This window comes from Geotrypetes seraphini, chromosome 4, assembly GCF_902459505.1.
Source record: "Geotrypetes seraphini chromosome 4, aGeoSer1.1, whole genome shotgun sequence".
NCBI classification, from domain to species: Eukaryota; Metazoa; Chordata; class Amphibia; order Gymnophiona; family Dermophiidae; genus Geotrypetes; species Geotrypetes seraphini.
The window spans coordinates 297,093,096-297,108,140 of NC_047087.1; the positions used below are offsets into that span (position 1 = coordinate 297,093,096).

Below are 15,045 nucleotides of genomic sequence, written 5' to 3' on the forward strand. Positions count from 1 at the left end.
TAATTAACAATTGTATGCGTACAGTGTGCGTTGTGTTTTTTTTTTTTAATTTTATTGTTGGTAGATCATTTTGACTTGGTCATTTTAAAAGTAGCTCGCAAGCCCAAAAAGTGTGGGCACCCCTGACTTAGATTGTAAGACGCTTAGACGTTTTTACAATAAGCGGGATAGCAAATCCCAAATAAATTTGGGAAACTTGGAACTTTAAAGCCCTGTTTAAGGACTAGCACTTAGTGTGAAATTTAATCAGAGCAGATTTTTCAGTGCCATTATATACTGTAGAATGTTGGCCTGAGTCAATGTGTGCCCTGCCCATGCCCTGCCCAAAATCGGTCCATCTTCAAACTACGCAGCATCGCACGGAGGTGCCGTTTGACAGAATAGCACAAAGCTGGAATACCGGTACTTATTATTGCTTATCATTTCTAAAGCGCTGCTAGACATACGCAGCGCTGTACTTTAAACATGTAAGAGACAGTCCCTGCTCAATAGAGCTTACAATTTAATTAAAAGAGACAAACAGGACAAATAGGGGTTAGGGAATTTCTCACAGAGGGAATGATAAAACAGATCTGGGCTCTTTACAACTGAGTGGGAGTTGGGAGTTAAAAGCAGCCTCGAAAAAGTGGGCTTTTAGCCTAGATACACTTATTTATTTTTTTATCTTTAAGCCACTTATTTATTCATTCAATTTTCTATACCGTTCTCACAAGGAAACTCAGAATGGTTTACATGAATTTATCCAGGTACTCAAGCATTTTTCCCTCTGTCCTGGTGGGCTCACAATCTATCTAATGTACCTGTGGCAATGGGGGGATTAAGTGACTTGCCCAGGGTCACAAGTAGCAATGTGGGCTTGAACCCACAACCCCAGGGCGCCAAAGCTGTAGCTTTAACCACTGCACCACTCTAGAAATCAAAATGTAGCAGAAGTGAACCAAGTATAGGACAATCAAGCCATTGTGACGTCACGAGGATGGCTCTTATTGGTGGAATGAGGCATTATGATGTCACAATAGCAGCTCTGGTTATCAGAGGCTGAAACTTTTCACACAATTTATTCAATTTTCTATACCGTTCTTCCAAGGGAGCTTAGAACGGCTTACATGAATTTATTCAGGTACTCAAGCATTTTTTCCTGTCTGTCCCGGTGGGCTCACAATCTGTCTAATGTACCTGGGGCAATGGGGAGGATCAAGGACTCCTTTTACTAAAGTACACTAGCGTTTTTAGCGCGCGCGCTACATTGCCCTTTGCGTTAACTCCGCGCTACGCACCAAAAACTAACGCCAGCTCAATGGAGGCATTAGCGTCTAGCGTCCGCATTGTAGCGCACGCTACATCGCGCATTAATGCCCTAGTAAAAGGAGCCCTAAGTGACTTACCCAGGGTTACAAAAAGCAACATGGGTTTATGTATAATATGCATAAAGACGCATTTGAGACATAGATAGGATAACTCGTTTAAAATGAAAAATTTGATATTGTAATATTCAGTTTCAATTAGACTCCCTATGTATAGGTCCCAAACTTTTCTTTCTGTCCCCTCTATTTTATTCCATTTTCTTATCTTTACTCTTTGCCACCTTCCTGATGTGTTCTCCTTAAATGTTTCTTCTTTTTCTTTAATGATTGTACTTCATCCCCCTTTCCTTTTGTACCAGTAAGTAAATTTGAACGTATATATTTTATTTTGGGGAACACATTGTCTTGTAGTTTGTCCCCTACTTTTAATATTGGCATACGCATTGAAATACTTGACATTGCATGTACAATAAATTTTTAATAAATTTGAAACTTGCTTAGATGGTGGTATTCTGGTCAATTACAACGTTCTTGGTGTCTAAATGTTGCCATCTTCCTTGTCAAATTATCCCAGTTCATTCTGAAGCTGATCCAGCTGCAAAGCCACATTCTGAGAACTCTCACCAGACACCTCCAAGAATGGATACATAGAATAGGCATTGGGGGGGGGGAAACCAAATTACTGGAAATGCTGGAAAAGCAAGGGTGAACATAAGAACATAAGAATTGCCGCTGCTGGGTCAGACCAGTGGTCCATCATGCTCAGCAGTACACTCACGCGGCGGCCCTCTGGTCAAAGACCAGCGCCCTAACTGAGACTAGCCCTACCTGCGTACGTTCCGGTTCAGCAGGAACTTGTCTAACTTTGTCTTGAATCCCTGGAGGGTGTTTTCCCCTATAACAGCCTCTGGAAGAGCGTTCCAGTTTTCCACCACTCTCTGGGTGAAGAAGAACTTCCTTACGTTTGTACGGAATCTATTCCCTTTCAATTTTAGAGGGTGCCCTCTCATTCTCCCTACCTTGGAGAGGGTGAACAACCTGTCCTTATCTACTAAGTCTATTCCCTTCAGTTTCTTGAATGTTTTGATCATGTCCCCTCTCAATCTCCTCGAGGGAGAAGAGGCCCAGTTTCTCTAATCTTTCGCTGTACAGCAACTCCTCCAGCCCTTTAACCATATTAGTCGCTCTTGTCTGGACCCTTTCGAGTAGTACCATGTCCTTCTTCATGTACGGTGACCAGTGTTGGACGCAGTACTCCAGATGAGGGCTCACCATGGCCCGGTACAGCGGCATGATAACTTTCTCCGATCTGTTCGTGATCCCCTTCTTTATCATTCCTAGCATTCTGTTCGCCCTTTTCGCCATCACTGCATATTGCATGGATGGCTTCAATGACTTGTCGATCAGAACTCCCAAGTCTCTTTCCTGGGAGGTCTCTCCAAGTACCGCCCCAAACATCCTGTATTCGTGCATGAGATTTTTGTTACCCATATGCATCACTTTACACTTATCCACGTCGAACCTCATCTGCCATGTTGATGCCCATTCCTCGAGCCTGATTATGTCACGTTGCAGATCATCGCAATCCCCCTGTGTCTTCACTACTCTGAACAGCTTCGTATCGTCCACAAATTTAATTACCTCACTTGTCGTACCAATGCACCAATGTCCAGAATTGGAATTAGCTTATGTTAGGACTGCAAGCTAGGCATCTTCTGTATGAGTTTAGGTCCTCGGAAAGTTCTGTTTTTCTAATGAGACTGTGGAGGAGTCTGACTGCTGCAATCAATTACTGCTGATGGCTTCTATGCTGTGGGACTGGACTTTGCTAACATCTGTTTTCTTATGTAAATAAACCAACTTGTTGTAGCCACCAACCCCATGTGCATACAGACTGAATTGTTTCCACTCAGGGACTGGGTTTGAGAGAGGTGAAGAGGAAGAGTGCGCCAGCAGAAGTTTTCCCAGCCTGATACTCCAGCCACTAGGGACGTGTATATGTGCGTGTATACAAATAAGAACACAAATGTGAGGAAAAACACAGAAATCACAAAAACCATTTTTTTATTGGCATTCTAATATGAACCTAGAAGGCTGGGAAGGGTTTGGGACTCACGAAGCATAGGTTATATTTATTCCGCTCATGTCTCCGGTTTGGAAACACATCCATATCCCAGACAATAGACTCCCATTACTTTTTCTCAGAACGACTGGGGACGGGGTGGGGGGGGTACAATTTTATTAATGAACGTTCTTGTTCAACTTGCAGGAATGAACAACAACCCACACGAATATTTCATCCAACTGTTCAAGCATCTGCATTCCTCCTTCAGCCCACTTAGACAACAGTGAAAAGGGAAGGAGTATTCCCCTCGTCAGTCCATAAATATGATACTGGGACAGACCAAAGGTCCATCAAGCCCAGTATCCTGATTCCAACAGTACCCAATCCAGCTCACAAATACCTGGTGGGATCCCGAAAGAGTAAAATAGATTTCAAGCTGCTCTATGCTTGAGTGTTCCAACTGATGCTCCATGTAGGTTACGCCCCTCTGTTTCATTTGTTTTGCTCTGATCCCATCTTCTTGCTAGATAAGGATCCTCTGAATTTATCCTGTGGTTTTTGGTTTTTTTAAAAAAATTCTGTCAAATTTGGAATATTTGAGTTCTTTATTTGCATTTTTCTTTTCTCTTGATATGTAACCGCTGCTGCCGGGGTGGGGGGGGGGGGGGGTGAGAGGGTGGGAGGTTTGGTTTGGTGGGTGGGGATTGGATTTCTGGTATGTTTTGAAAAGCATTTTGCTGTGAGCTTTGTTATTCTTGTGTTATTTAATAAAAATGATTCAACATTAAAAAAAAAAAAAAATAAATAAATAAATTCTGTCACTCCTTTTGTCCCAACTACCTCCACCAGGGGCTCTCCAGGTATCCACCACCCTTTCTTCCATGAAAAAAAAAAAGGATTACTTGACGTTGCTGATGGCACATCTCATTCACTGGAAACTTCGTAAATATGACAACATCATTGTAGCAGAAAAGCACTGGGATCACGACTCGAAGAAAATTATGGAGAATGAAGAGGTTATGATCACCTGGAAGCCGGCCACAGTGGTTAAAGAGAAAAAAAAAAATCTGAACGTTGATCATCGAGGTGTCAGTCCCATGTTATTACTCTGTGAATCATGTGGGCAGAAGATCCTGGAGAACCAAGAAATGTAGTACGAAACCAAGAAAATGTGGAAGAAAGATACAGAAATATCGCTCTCTGCTTTGGGCGCCACAGGCTAGATAAATTGCCTATCCATGTTACATCTTATGACCTCCAGAAGAAAGCTCTCGTTGGCACAATGTATGAACTACTGCAAGTGTCAGAGGAATCTGAGAAACTGAGATCATACTTCACATACTGTGGCTTAGGGGTAAAGTTCATTTCTGTCATGGGATGTGCAAAACTAAATATTGCTGCTCTAAATCTAGAACATTCTGATGTGTCAGGATCTCTCTCTATATTGTACACATTAATGCTTGTAGAAGAAAAAGCCTCAGACTTAAGTAACAGCTGTCCTAAAAACAATCATTGGCATTATAAAAAACCTCCAATTTAACATAGATCGTGCATTTAAAGGTTGATATAGAAAGATCACTTATCTGTCAATGTCTATGTCCAAAATTAAAATCTTTAAAAGTTGCCTGAACAACTCAGAACCTCCCAACAAAAGATCTTTGTTTCGTCAATCACTTCAACTGCTTCAAGGGATTACATCCTCAACCACTGAATTTTGGACATAGACATTGGCAGAGAAGTGAAATTGCCATATCAACCTCTGGGTGCATGTTCAATTTGCCTGGGTTTCTCTGACCGACTCGTAAATTGCATTTGTTATGTTGGAGTTTTTCTATGCCAGGGGATGAAAGGCCACAAACTAGAACTGAACTCAGACAAAGCAAAATTCATACTTCTCGAAAAAAAAATAAAACCCCAACCAAAACAAACCTAGTAATAAACTCAAATCACATACCCCATTCAACCTACTCTAAAACTTCTGGGAACGACAATAGGCAGATGTTGCACCATGCAACCACAAATCAACAAAACAATACAGAAATCATTCGCGGTCATGAGAAACCTAAGGCAAGTTTGAAAATTCTTTGACAGAAAACAATTCCAACTCATGGTCCAGTCCCGAGTCCTAGGTCTCCTCGACTACTGCAACATCCTCTATATCCCCTGCCTCGCAACAATGATAAAACAACTACAAATAGTACAAAACACAGCCCTGAGACTAATCTATTCACTAAGAAAACACGACTACATCACCGAGGCATACCTCGACTCACACTGGCTCCCAATTCAAGCAAGAATACTATTTAAATTCTACTGTCTATTATTTAAATCCATACATGGTGACAGCCCAGCCTACTTGAACAACCGCCTAATCCAAACTACCACAACCAGACACAGGAGAACCCAGACACCATTCACATACCCTCCAATCAGAGACATCAAATGGAAAAAACTGTACGATGGCCTTCTAGCCACACAGGCAGCAAAACTAGACCACCAACTCTCCAATCGACTAATCGCGACCCCAGACTACAAAACTTTCAGAAAAGAAATAAAAGCCCTGCTATTCAAGAAATCAATGAAGACAAACTAACACCGTATGAAACATTTTACTCCTCTGAAGCAACCCGCTCTACTCTGTAACACCTCTAGACATGTCCAAAAATCCTCTTATGTAATTCTGAAATCCTCTTCTGTAATCCGCCTTGAGCCGCAAAGTAATGGCGGAATAAAAATCACTAATGTAATGTAATGTTTGTGCTTAGAACAGCTATAAGATATACGTTCTAATTCTGCTGTCACTTAAATCTGAGACCTTTTTCTCCTACTAGTATTAAGGTGAACAATATAGAGACTGAACCTAACATATCATAATGTTCTAGAGCAGTGGTCTCCAACTCAAACCCTTTGCAGGGCCACATTTTGGATTTGTAGGTACTTGGAGGGCCTCAGAAAACATAGTTAATGACAATTTGGCATGAGGTAAAACTCTTTATAGTTTATAAAACTTTCCTTTTGGCTAAGTCTTAATAATAATACAGTATTGTCATTTATAGCTAAAGAGACATATGATCAAGAAACGGTTTTATTTTACTTTTGTGATTATGATAAACATACCGAGGGCCTCAAAATACGACCTTGCGGGCAGCGAGTTTGAGACCACTGTTCTAGAGCAACAACATTTGGATAAGCTATGCTTAGGGTTGCCAGATTTTCCTTTCGGAAAGTCCCGCTTCCAGGCCTGCCTTGTCCCGCCCATCCCTGCCCTAAGCCCCACCCCCCAGCCCCACCCCGTGCTCTTCTCAGGCAGGGAACCCTCCCCAGGTCTAGGGGACTCCTGCAGGGGATCCCCCCAGGCTCACGGGACTCCCATTGGGATGGAACTGGGGTTTCCCAGGCCTAGAAAGAGAATTAGTAGAAGATAGACAAAAGCAGAAACTGGGACCAAGATGATGGAAAAACAAAATGTCCCACCAGCTACAGCAAGGGAGATGTTCATTTTGAGGGGGGCTAAGCTCAAAGTGGGAGTCCCAGTCCCCTCTCATGGTTATGCCATCAATTGTGTTTAGTACAAAATGAAGTACTTGCTGAGTTTGTTTTGGCGGCGAAAAGGGCGAACAGAATGTTAGGAATGATGAAGAAGGGGATTATGAACAGATCAGAGAAGGTTGTCATGCCGCTGTACCGGGCATTGGTGCGCCCTCACCTGGAGTACTGCATCAAACACTGGTCGCCCTACATCAGCGGTCTCAAACACGCGGCCCGCGGGCCACATGTGGCTCTCCAAGTTTTTTTTGCGGCCCGCAGTCTAGACTGGATCATTCCCTTCCTTTTGGAGCAGCAGCGGGTCTAGCCGGTTCGTTCTGTTCAAAGCCGCAGGTTGGCGGCCCCTTACGCTATTCACTCCTGCATCGGAAGCCTCTCTGACATCACAACATCAGAGAGGCTTCAGATGCAGGCGCGGATCTCGCAAAGAGCCACCACCCGCGGCTTTGAATGGAATGAGTTGGCCAGACACGCTGCTGCTCCAGTGGCGTACCGGGGGGGGGGGGGTCCGCACAGCTGGTCACCCTCCACTGTTCTTTCTAGAGTGCGGCTCACGGCTCGTCTAGAGCAGGGGTGCCCAACTGCTTCCCTTCCCTTCTCACCGCCGGCACCATGCTCTTTGATCTCCCTGCTTCTCTCGCCGCCCGACCTCAATTCTGACGTCGAGAGGACGTTCTGGCTAGCCAATCGCTGCCTGGCTGCCCGGAACGTCCTTTCCGACGTTAGAATTGACGTCGGGTGGTCGGCCCCGTGGAGAAGAGAAGCATGGAGATCTCTGCCTGTTCCCGATGGCGGCAGCAGCAGCAGCAGCAGTCTATTCCCCAGCGGCGGTGGCATGGGGGAGGGCAGGAAGGAAAAAAGAAAGAAGGGGGGGGGACAAGGAGCCAGAAACAAAGCAAAAAATGGGACAAGGAATCAGAGAAAGACAGACATAAAAAAAGAAAGAAAAAGTTGGGGGAGGGCTGGAGGAGAGGAAGCATACACGAGGCTGAAAGAAGGGAAGAAGTATAGGATGCACAGTCAGAAGAATAAAGTGCAACCAGAGACAGATGAAATTACCAAACAAAGGTAGGAAAATGATTTTATTTTCAATTTAGTAATAGAAATGTGCCAGTTTTGAGAAAGAAAAGATATTAAACTTTAAATGTGAGTGCTGCAGAAAAAATAGAGTACTTGGAGGGCCGCAGAAAAAATAGTTAATGTCTTATTAAAGAAATGACAATTTTGCATAAGGTAAAACTGTTAAAGGAAAGTTTTATAAACTATAAAGAGTTTAACCTCATGCAAAATTGTCATTTCTTTAATAAAACATTAACTATTTTTTTCTGCGGCCCTCCAAGTACCTACAAATCCAAAATGTGGCCCCGCAAAGGGTTTGAGTTTGAGACCACTGCCCTACATGAAGAAGGACACGGTACTACTCAAAAGGGTCCAGAGAAGAACGACTAAGATGGTTAAGGGGCTGGAGGAGTTGCCGTACAGCGAAAGATTAGAGAAACTGGGCCTCTTCTCCCTCGAACAGAAGAGATTGAGAGGAGACATGATCAAAACATTCAAGGTACTGAAGGGAATAGACTTAGTGGATAAGGACAGGTTGTTCACCCTCTCCAAGGTAGGGAGAACGAGAGGACACTCTAAAATTGAAAGGGGATAGATTCCGTACGAACATAAGGAAGTTCTTCTTCATCCAGAGAGTGGTGGAAAACTGGAACGCTCTTCCGGAGTCTATCCTAGAGGAAAATACTCTCCAGGGATTCAAGACAAAGTTAGACAAGTTCCTGCTAAACCGGAACGTACACAGGTAGGGCTATTCTCAGGGCGCTGGTCTTTGACCAGAGGGCTGCCGGGCATGATGGACCACTGGTCTGACCTAGCAGTGGCAATTCTTATGTTCAAGTTCAGTTTTGGCACATTTGTCTTATGCAACCATTGTCCTGAAAAGTGCCTCTCTCAATTCTGCTTTAAATTACTTTGATGCTGTATTGTTTGATTCTTTACTCATTGTTGCATTAAAATCCATTTGTGGATCTTGGAAGGACCTCTCACAAACTACCTATGCCAGATGGTGGAACTAGATTTGTTTGCTCTACAGATATAAGCTTTATATTGCCAAAAAAATCAAACTCTTTTATTTATTTATTTATTTATTTTTTAACAAGAAATGGTCGACCCTACCGTCACATGACCTAATGTCTATTCTAATTCTTTCCGGTGATGTATACATCTCTTACTTCTTTTCACTGTTATTTGTTTATATTGTATTTTATTGTTGGTTTAAATACACTAGCACTTAAAAAAAAAATCAAAACTGTCAGATGTAATTGCTACTTTTATGGGGGGAGGAGCGGGGACAGAGGAGATTCCTCACGGGGGCAGAGGAGATTCCTCGCAGGGACGGGCAGGGACAGAGGGGATTCCTCGCGGGGACGGGCTGGGATGGAGGGGATTCTGGCAGATACCGACGGGAACAGGTGAGATATGGGTGGGAACGGGCAGGATTTCTGTCCCCTCGCAAATCTCTAGTCTGGATATTCAATGTCACTATCCAGATATGGCCCAGCACCGAATATCAGGGAATAATTCTGCCCACGACAGTCAATGCTGACTGCCGCCAACTGAATAGTTACTGGAGTAAAAATCGTCCAGTTTACCTCAGCCAGCATATAGATACATCAGCTTCTGAAAATGCTTCAAGAACTTTTGCTACGTTTTGGGTTCCTTTCATTTGAAAATGTATGATGAGTGGTCTTGATTTGATGATGTTGCAGCCACTGTGTGGGTTTATTTTTTATTATTCTAACAAAGGTGGAGCCAATGAAGCTCACGCACCTCGATGAAAATGGTCCTATGTTACACTCCTATATTGCGCTCAGTCCGAATTGTACCCATCTGCATCTATGACAGGGGTGTCAAAGTCCCTCTTGGAGAGCCGCAATCCAGTTGGGTTTTCAGGATTTCTCCAATGAATATGCATGAGATCTATTAGCATACAATGAAAGCAGTGCATGCAAATAGATCTCATGCCTAGTCATTGGGGAAATCCTGAAAACCCAACTGGATTGCGGCCCTCCAAGAGGGACTTTGACACCCCTGATCTATGAGAACCTAGTAATATTTTTCTCTTTAAAAAAACGAAAAGTCAAAGCTTGAACAATTGAAGCCAATGACCATGAAAAATAAAATGACCTTTACCCTTCCCTTTGCACATTTGAAAAAGGAAGCAAATGCATGCAGTTTTACCTGGCAGGAAAGGAATGATTCTCTGTTTGGGATCCTTCTGGCCTCCTTCCACTGGAAACTGATCCAACATCTGCATCTAGAAGTGAAAGAGGATAAAGGGTTTTACAACAATAATATCTAATTGCACATCTCAGAAGTCAATCCAACTCCTCACAGCCAAGGAAATCAGTCCAACAAATTATCACTCGGTAATGTCCAAGGAGGTCCATGCATGAAAAGGATATATTTGAATAAACGAAGGAAAGCTGCTAGCATTTGAAAGAGCTGGGCCTAGTCCCAAAAGATACGAGTGTTTATCCTTCTGGGTTTCTGAAATGATGAAGTCACTACTTATAAAAATGCTGCCTCTGCGCATTGGATTCCTAATCTAATTTAATTGAATCTAGGATTTCTGAATCGCTCTATGCCTATAAAGGGCCGAGGCGATTTACAATGTGAAGAATCTGCGCATATCAAGGGGAACTACAGAGAACGGAAGTTATCAGAAAGACAATGAGGCCCGGATTCTCTTTAGGGCGCCGATATCGGCGGCCGCCAATCGTATGTCAGTCATGTGACAGCGCCCTATAGAGAATCGCGCCTCCATGAAAGACAGGCGCCGGAAATGTAGGGCAGGGTTTTCGAGGCCTATATTTCCAGGGCCTGTCTTTGTTGTGAATCACACCTAATGCCACTTCTGGTGTTAGCCACGCCCACAGTGGTGTAAAGCACCGTAAAGCACCTTCGTAGGCGTGATTCCAGCGCTTTTTATTTAAGTGCCGGTAGGCACTTTAATTTTACTATTTTTCACTGTTTTAAACATTTATCAACTAACTTAGGCGCCGGTAGAATGCCTAAGTTTCGGCGCTGTTTATAGAATATCCCCCTGAATGTTCCGTTATACAGAGACCTCATAGGAAGAACAGACGTAGGCTAAAGCAAACTAGTTTAGAATACCATTAGTAGAGTATAATATGGCCTATTTATGTGAGAATGCCAAAAGACTAAGGGCTAGATTCACTAAGCAAACCGATCGTGTACCGATTGGTTTGCGAGCCCTTTGCGACCCGATTTCCCTCCAACCCGATTCACAAACTTCTGTCCCGATCTTCCTCCGATCCGTGCATGCAAATGAGGGGGAACGGCATTCAAGTGTAGACAGGAAGCGATTCACTAAAATAAAAAAAGCAACACTGACTGGGCTGGCCGATCCAAAATAAGCGACTGCTGAGGACCAGTCGCTGAGGTCCTTTCCGCCTGCCCTGCCTTCTTCCGCCCTGCTCTCTGCCCCGATCTGCTGCCCTGTCTCAGCCCCAATCTCCTGCCTGCCCCGATCTGCTCTCTGCCCCAATCTCCTGCCCGCCCTGATCTCCTGCCTGCCCCAAACTTGTGCTCTGCCCCGAATCTCTCCTGCCTGCCGCCCCGACTCGCCGCCTTGCTCTTGCCCCAAACCTCTCCTGCCGCCCTCCTGCCCTTCCCCGCACTGCAAGTCCATGGTTTTAACCCACGGGTTTAAAGCGGGTTAAAACCACGGGCTCACTGGGCTAGTAAACCCCCCCCCCAAAAAAAAACCAAAAAAACTTGAAACTCTAGACGTTTCTTAGACGCATGCGCAGACCATCTACAGATGGTCTGCGCATGCATCAGGATCGCACACTAGCGATCCATGCGGTCAGAGGGGGCAATCCTCCGATCGCCCCCATTTTAATTTTTTTGTTTTGTAAATTGATCGGGCCTGCACGGATCGGCCGCGGATCGGGCGCGCAAAGGAGGTTAGTGAATCTAGCCCTAAATGGAAACTGTTTGATGCACTCCACTGGAAAAGACTAAAGTAGTTGATATTGAATCTGTCCTGGCTGCTTGCCATAAAGAAATGTTTTTAGCATCCTTCTGAATTTTTGGTAGCAGGTTTCTTTTCTACTGTCCAGTGGTAGGTTGTTCCATGTACCAATAGGATTTCATGTGCCAAATTAGTTTATAAGCAGGTCCCTCACAAACTAGGTGGAAGGATCTACCTGGCTCTTCAAACACATCACCTATGCTGCTGATTTGCAGAGTAGAGTCAGTGATGTGTTAATTATGTGGGTGCATGCCGTTGTTACATTTAATGGGGGGACATTTTTCATGGAAAATAAGATGCACGGATTTCAATCCAATATATGAGGCCAACATCCTGAAATGTGCCAAACTTTTCACACATGTTAGTACCCAGCACATAATGAAATGCAGATGTCTTCTTTGTAGAACTGCCTGCTAAATGGGATAACTGCACTTCTTGAGCTTGTAAGTTTGATTTTCAGGGACAAATGGAGAGAGAGATGGTGGGATGTTGGTCAAAGATGGAGGGCAGGGCTGGAGGAAAAAGAGGGACAGACGATGTAATGCAGGGGTTAAAGAGACTGGGGATGCTGGGCAGAGAGGATGGGAGAAGGGGGCTAAGGAGGATGTGGAGCAGACGGGAGAGAGACAGGGACATAGGGCATAAGGTGAGCAAAAATATGTAAGTATAAAATGATACATTTATCTTATACGTATTATAAATGTAGTACATTTTTTATTTTGAAGCTGGAGTCAGAATTGCTACGTTTTTACTAACTCCAATTCTAATTCCATCCAAAATTGCTTTCAAATCTAACTCTGAGACTCCAGCTCCGACTCTATAGCTTTTCAAAGTACCTTATCAACAGGATCCCGACAACTGATAGGAAGACAATTTGTAGGATACAACTGTTGAGTAGGATAACAATTCATAGGATCTCCTTACCAACTGTCATACCCAATTTTCCTACATCTACCAATTGTCAGAACAGGAGGGGGCCCCCTTGTATGGGTGTGTACCATTGTCTGGCAGTCCGCATAGGGATGGTGTCGGAATGGGAAGTGTCCCTCTCCCACAAGTGTGTACCTCTTCTCTTCCTCTCCCACAAGTGTGTGCTTCTCTTCCTCCTCTTTCTTGCTGGCTATAAGGACAACGTAGGCCGACTCCTTCCCTCCCGCCTCATCCTTCCTTCCAGGTGCACTTCTTCAGAAATCCGTGGGCCTCCCTCTGACATCACAGGGTCCCAGAAATCTGCAGGCAGCTTCTGACTCGGAAGCCTTCCCTCTGATGTCAGAGGAAACCTCCCTCCAACATCATAGGGATCCTTCCTCCGAAGTCACAAAGAAGGCTTCTGGGTTAGCTGCGGCCCGCAGATTTATGGGTTCTGTGACACTGGAGAGTTGCATGGGGAAAAAAATCAAACCCATCCCTGCTAAGATAACCCACAGCTATCCACAGTTTTGAGCTGGGCACAATAAAACCATACAATAAACATGAGAAACAATAAAACAATAAAAAATTTTAAAAAAATCTCATAGTCAAAATAAGATATTCAAATCTCAACAATTAATCATAATATTGTTTACATTCAGCTGCTATTCACTTACCAAAAGCCTGAGAAAATAGGTCTTTCTTTACCCATTTTCTGAAAGTAAGAAAGCCTGTTAACATTCTAATTTCAGTCAACAAATTAGTCCATTCAAAGAGTTAATTTCATAAGAGGCTTCCTAACTTATGAAGCCAATACACACAAGTTTCACTGATGTTCTAAAGCAGTGTCTTTCAAACTGTGTGCCACACCACAGTGGTGTGGCCCGAAGAGATTCTGGGTGTGCCACGAGAGATTCCGGAATTTTACTTTATTTTTTAAAAATTCCCTTCGTAAGCATACACTAGAATAGATGACATGAACATTGTGTACACAAGAGTCTGTCAATGTTACGAGCATCTACATGCGTAAGGATACAATCGCCCAGATAAGCATCATTCTTTGACATGATTGGTCCTTGAAAACTAAAGGCAAGTAATTTTAATTTTTATGCAGTAGTTATCCTAACTTGAGCAGCAAAGCAATCAAGGCTTTGTTACCATTTGGATCTTATCATCTTTGCGAACTTGGATTTTCAGGCTCTGACAGAAATTAAATTGAAAAAAAGAGCATGACAGCAGATGGTGGATGATGAAATGCGTGTTTGCTTGTCGACTATCGAGCCACATTTTGAGTTAATTTGCACTCAAAACCAACTTCCTCCGTCGCATTGATTAGGAATTCTATTCTGGCCAAGACGGCAGAATGGAAGGGCGAACAGAATGCTAGGAATGATTAAGTAGGGGATCATGAACAGATCGGAAAAAGTTATCATGCCGCTGTACCGGGCCATGGTACACCCCCACCTGGAATAGTGCGTCCAGCACTGGTGGCCGTACATGAAGAAGAACACGGTACTGTTCGAAAGGGTCCAGAGAAGAGAGACTAAAATGGTTAAGGGGCTGGAGGAGTTGCCGTACAGTGAGAGATTGGAGAAACTGGGCCTCTTCTCCCTTGAAAAGAGGAGACATGATTGAAACATTCAAGATAATGAAGGGAATAAATTTAGTAGATAAAGACAGGTTGCTCACCTTCTCCAAGGTAGAGAAAAAGAGAGGGCACTCTCTAAAATTAAAAGGGGATAGATTCCGTACAAACGTAAGGAAGTTCTTCTTCACCCAGAGTGGTAGAAAACTGGAACGCTCTTCCGGAGGCTGTTATAGGGGAAAACACCCTCCAGGGATTCAAGACAACCAGAATGTACGCAGGTAAGGCTAGACTCAGTTAGGGCACTGGTCTTTGACCTAAGGGCCGCCGCGTGAGCGGACTGCTAGGTACGATGGACCACTGGTCTGACCCAGCAGCGGCAATTCTTATGTTCTTATGTATGAGCTCATGTGCTCTCCATTATAGGTCTTTTTTACTTGCTCTTGATGCCTGGCCATTGGTGGGGGAAAAGGAAGGGGAAAACCCAGGGGATTCCTCCTGACCCCAGTGGAGCTCTGAAGGCAGACCAGCCCACTTTGGAGAAGTATGGCATTTGTCTGGTGGGAGAAACAATTTG

The 15,045-nt window shown here is 43.9% G+C and overlaps 1 protein-coding gene across 2 annotated transcripts in view; it reads right to left on the bottom strand.

The window, feature by feature from the left end:
- SH3PXD2A (SH3 and PX domains 2A) overlaps positions 1-15,045 on the bottom strand; it is a 642,235-nt gene that overhangs the window by 501,454 nt on the left and 125,736 nt on the right. For both annotated transcript variants that reach the window (XM_033942411.1, XM_033942413.1), the window contains exon 3: positions 10,156-10,231. In XM_033942411.1, the coding sequence (XP_033798302.1) occupies positions 10,156-10,231 (76 nt within the window). The remainder of the gene's footprint in view (positions 1-10,155; positions 10,232-15,045) is intronic.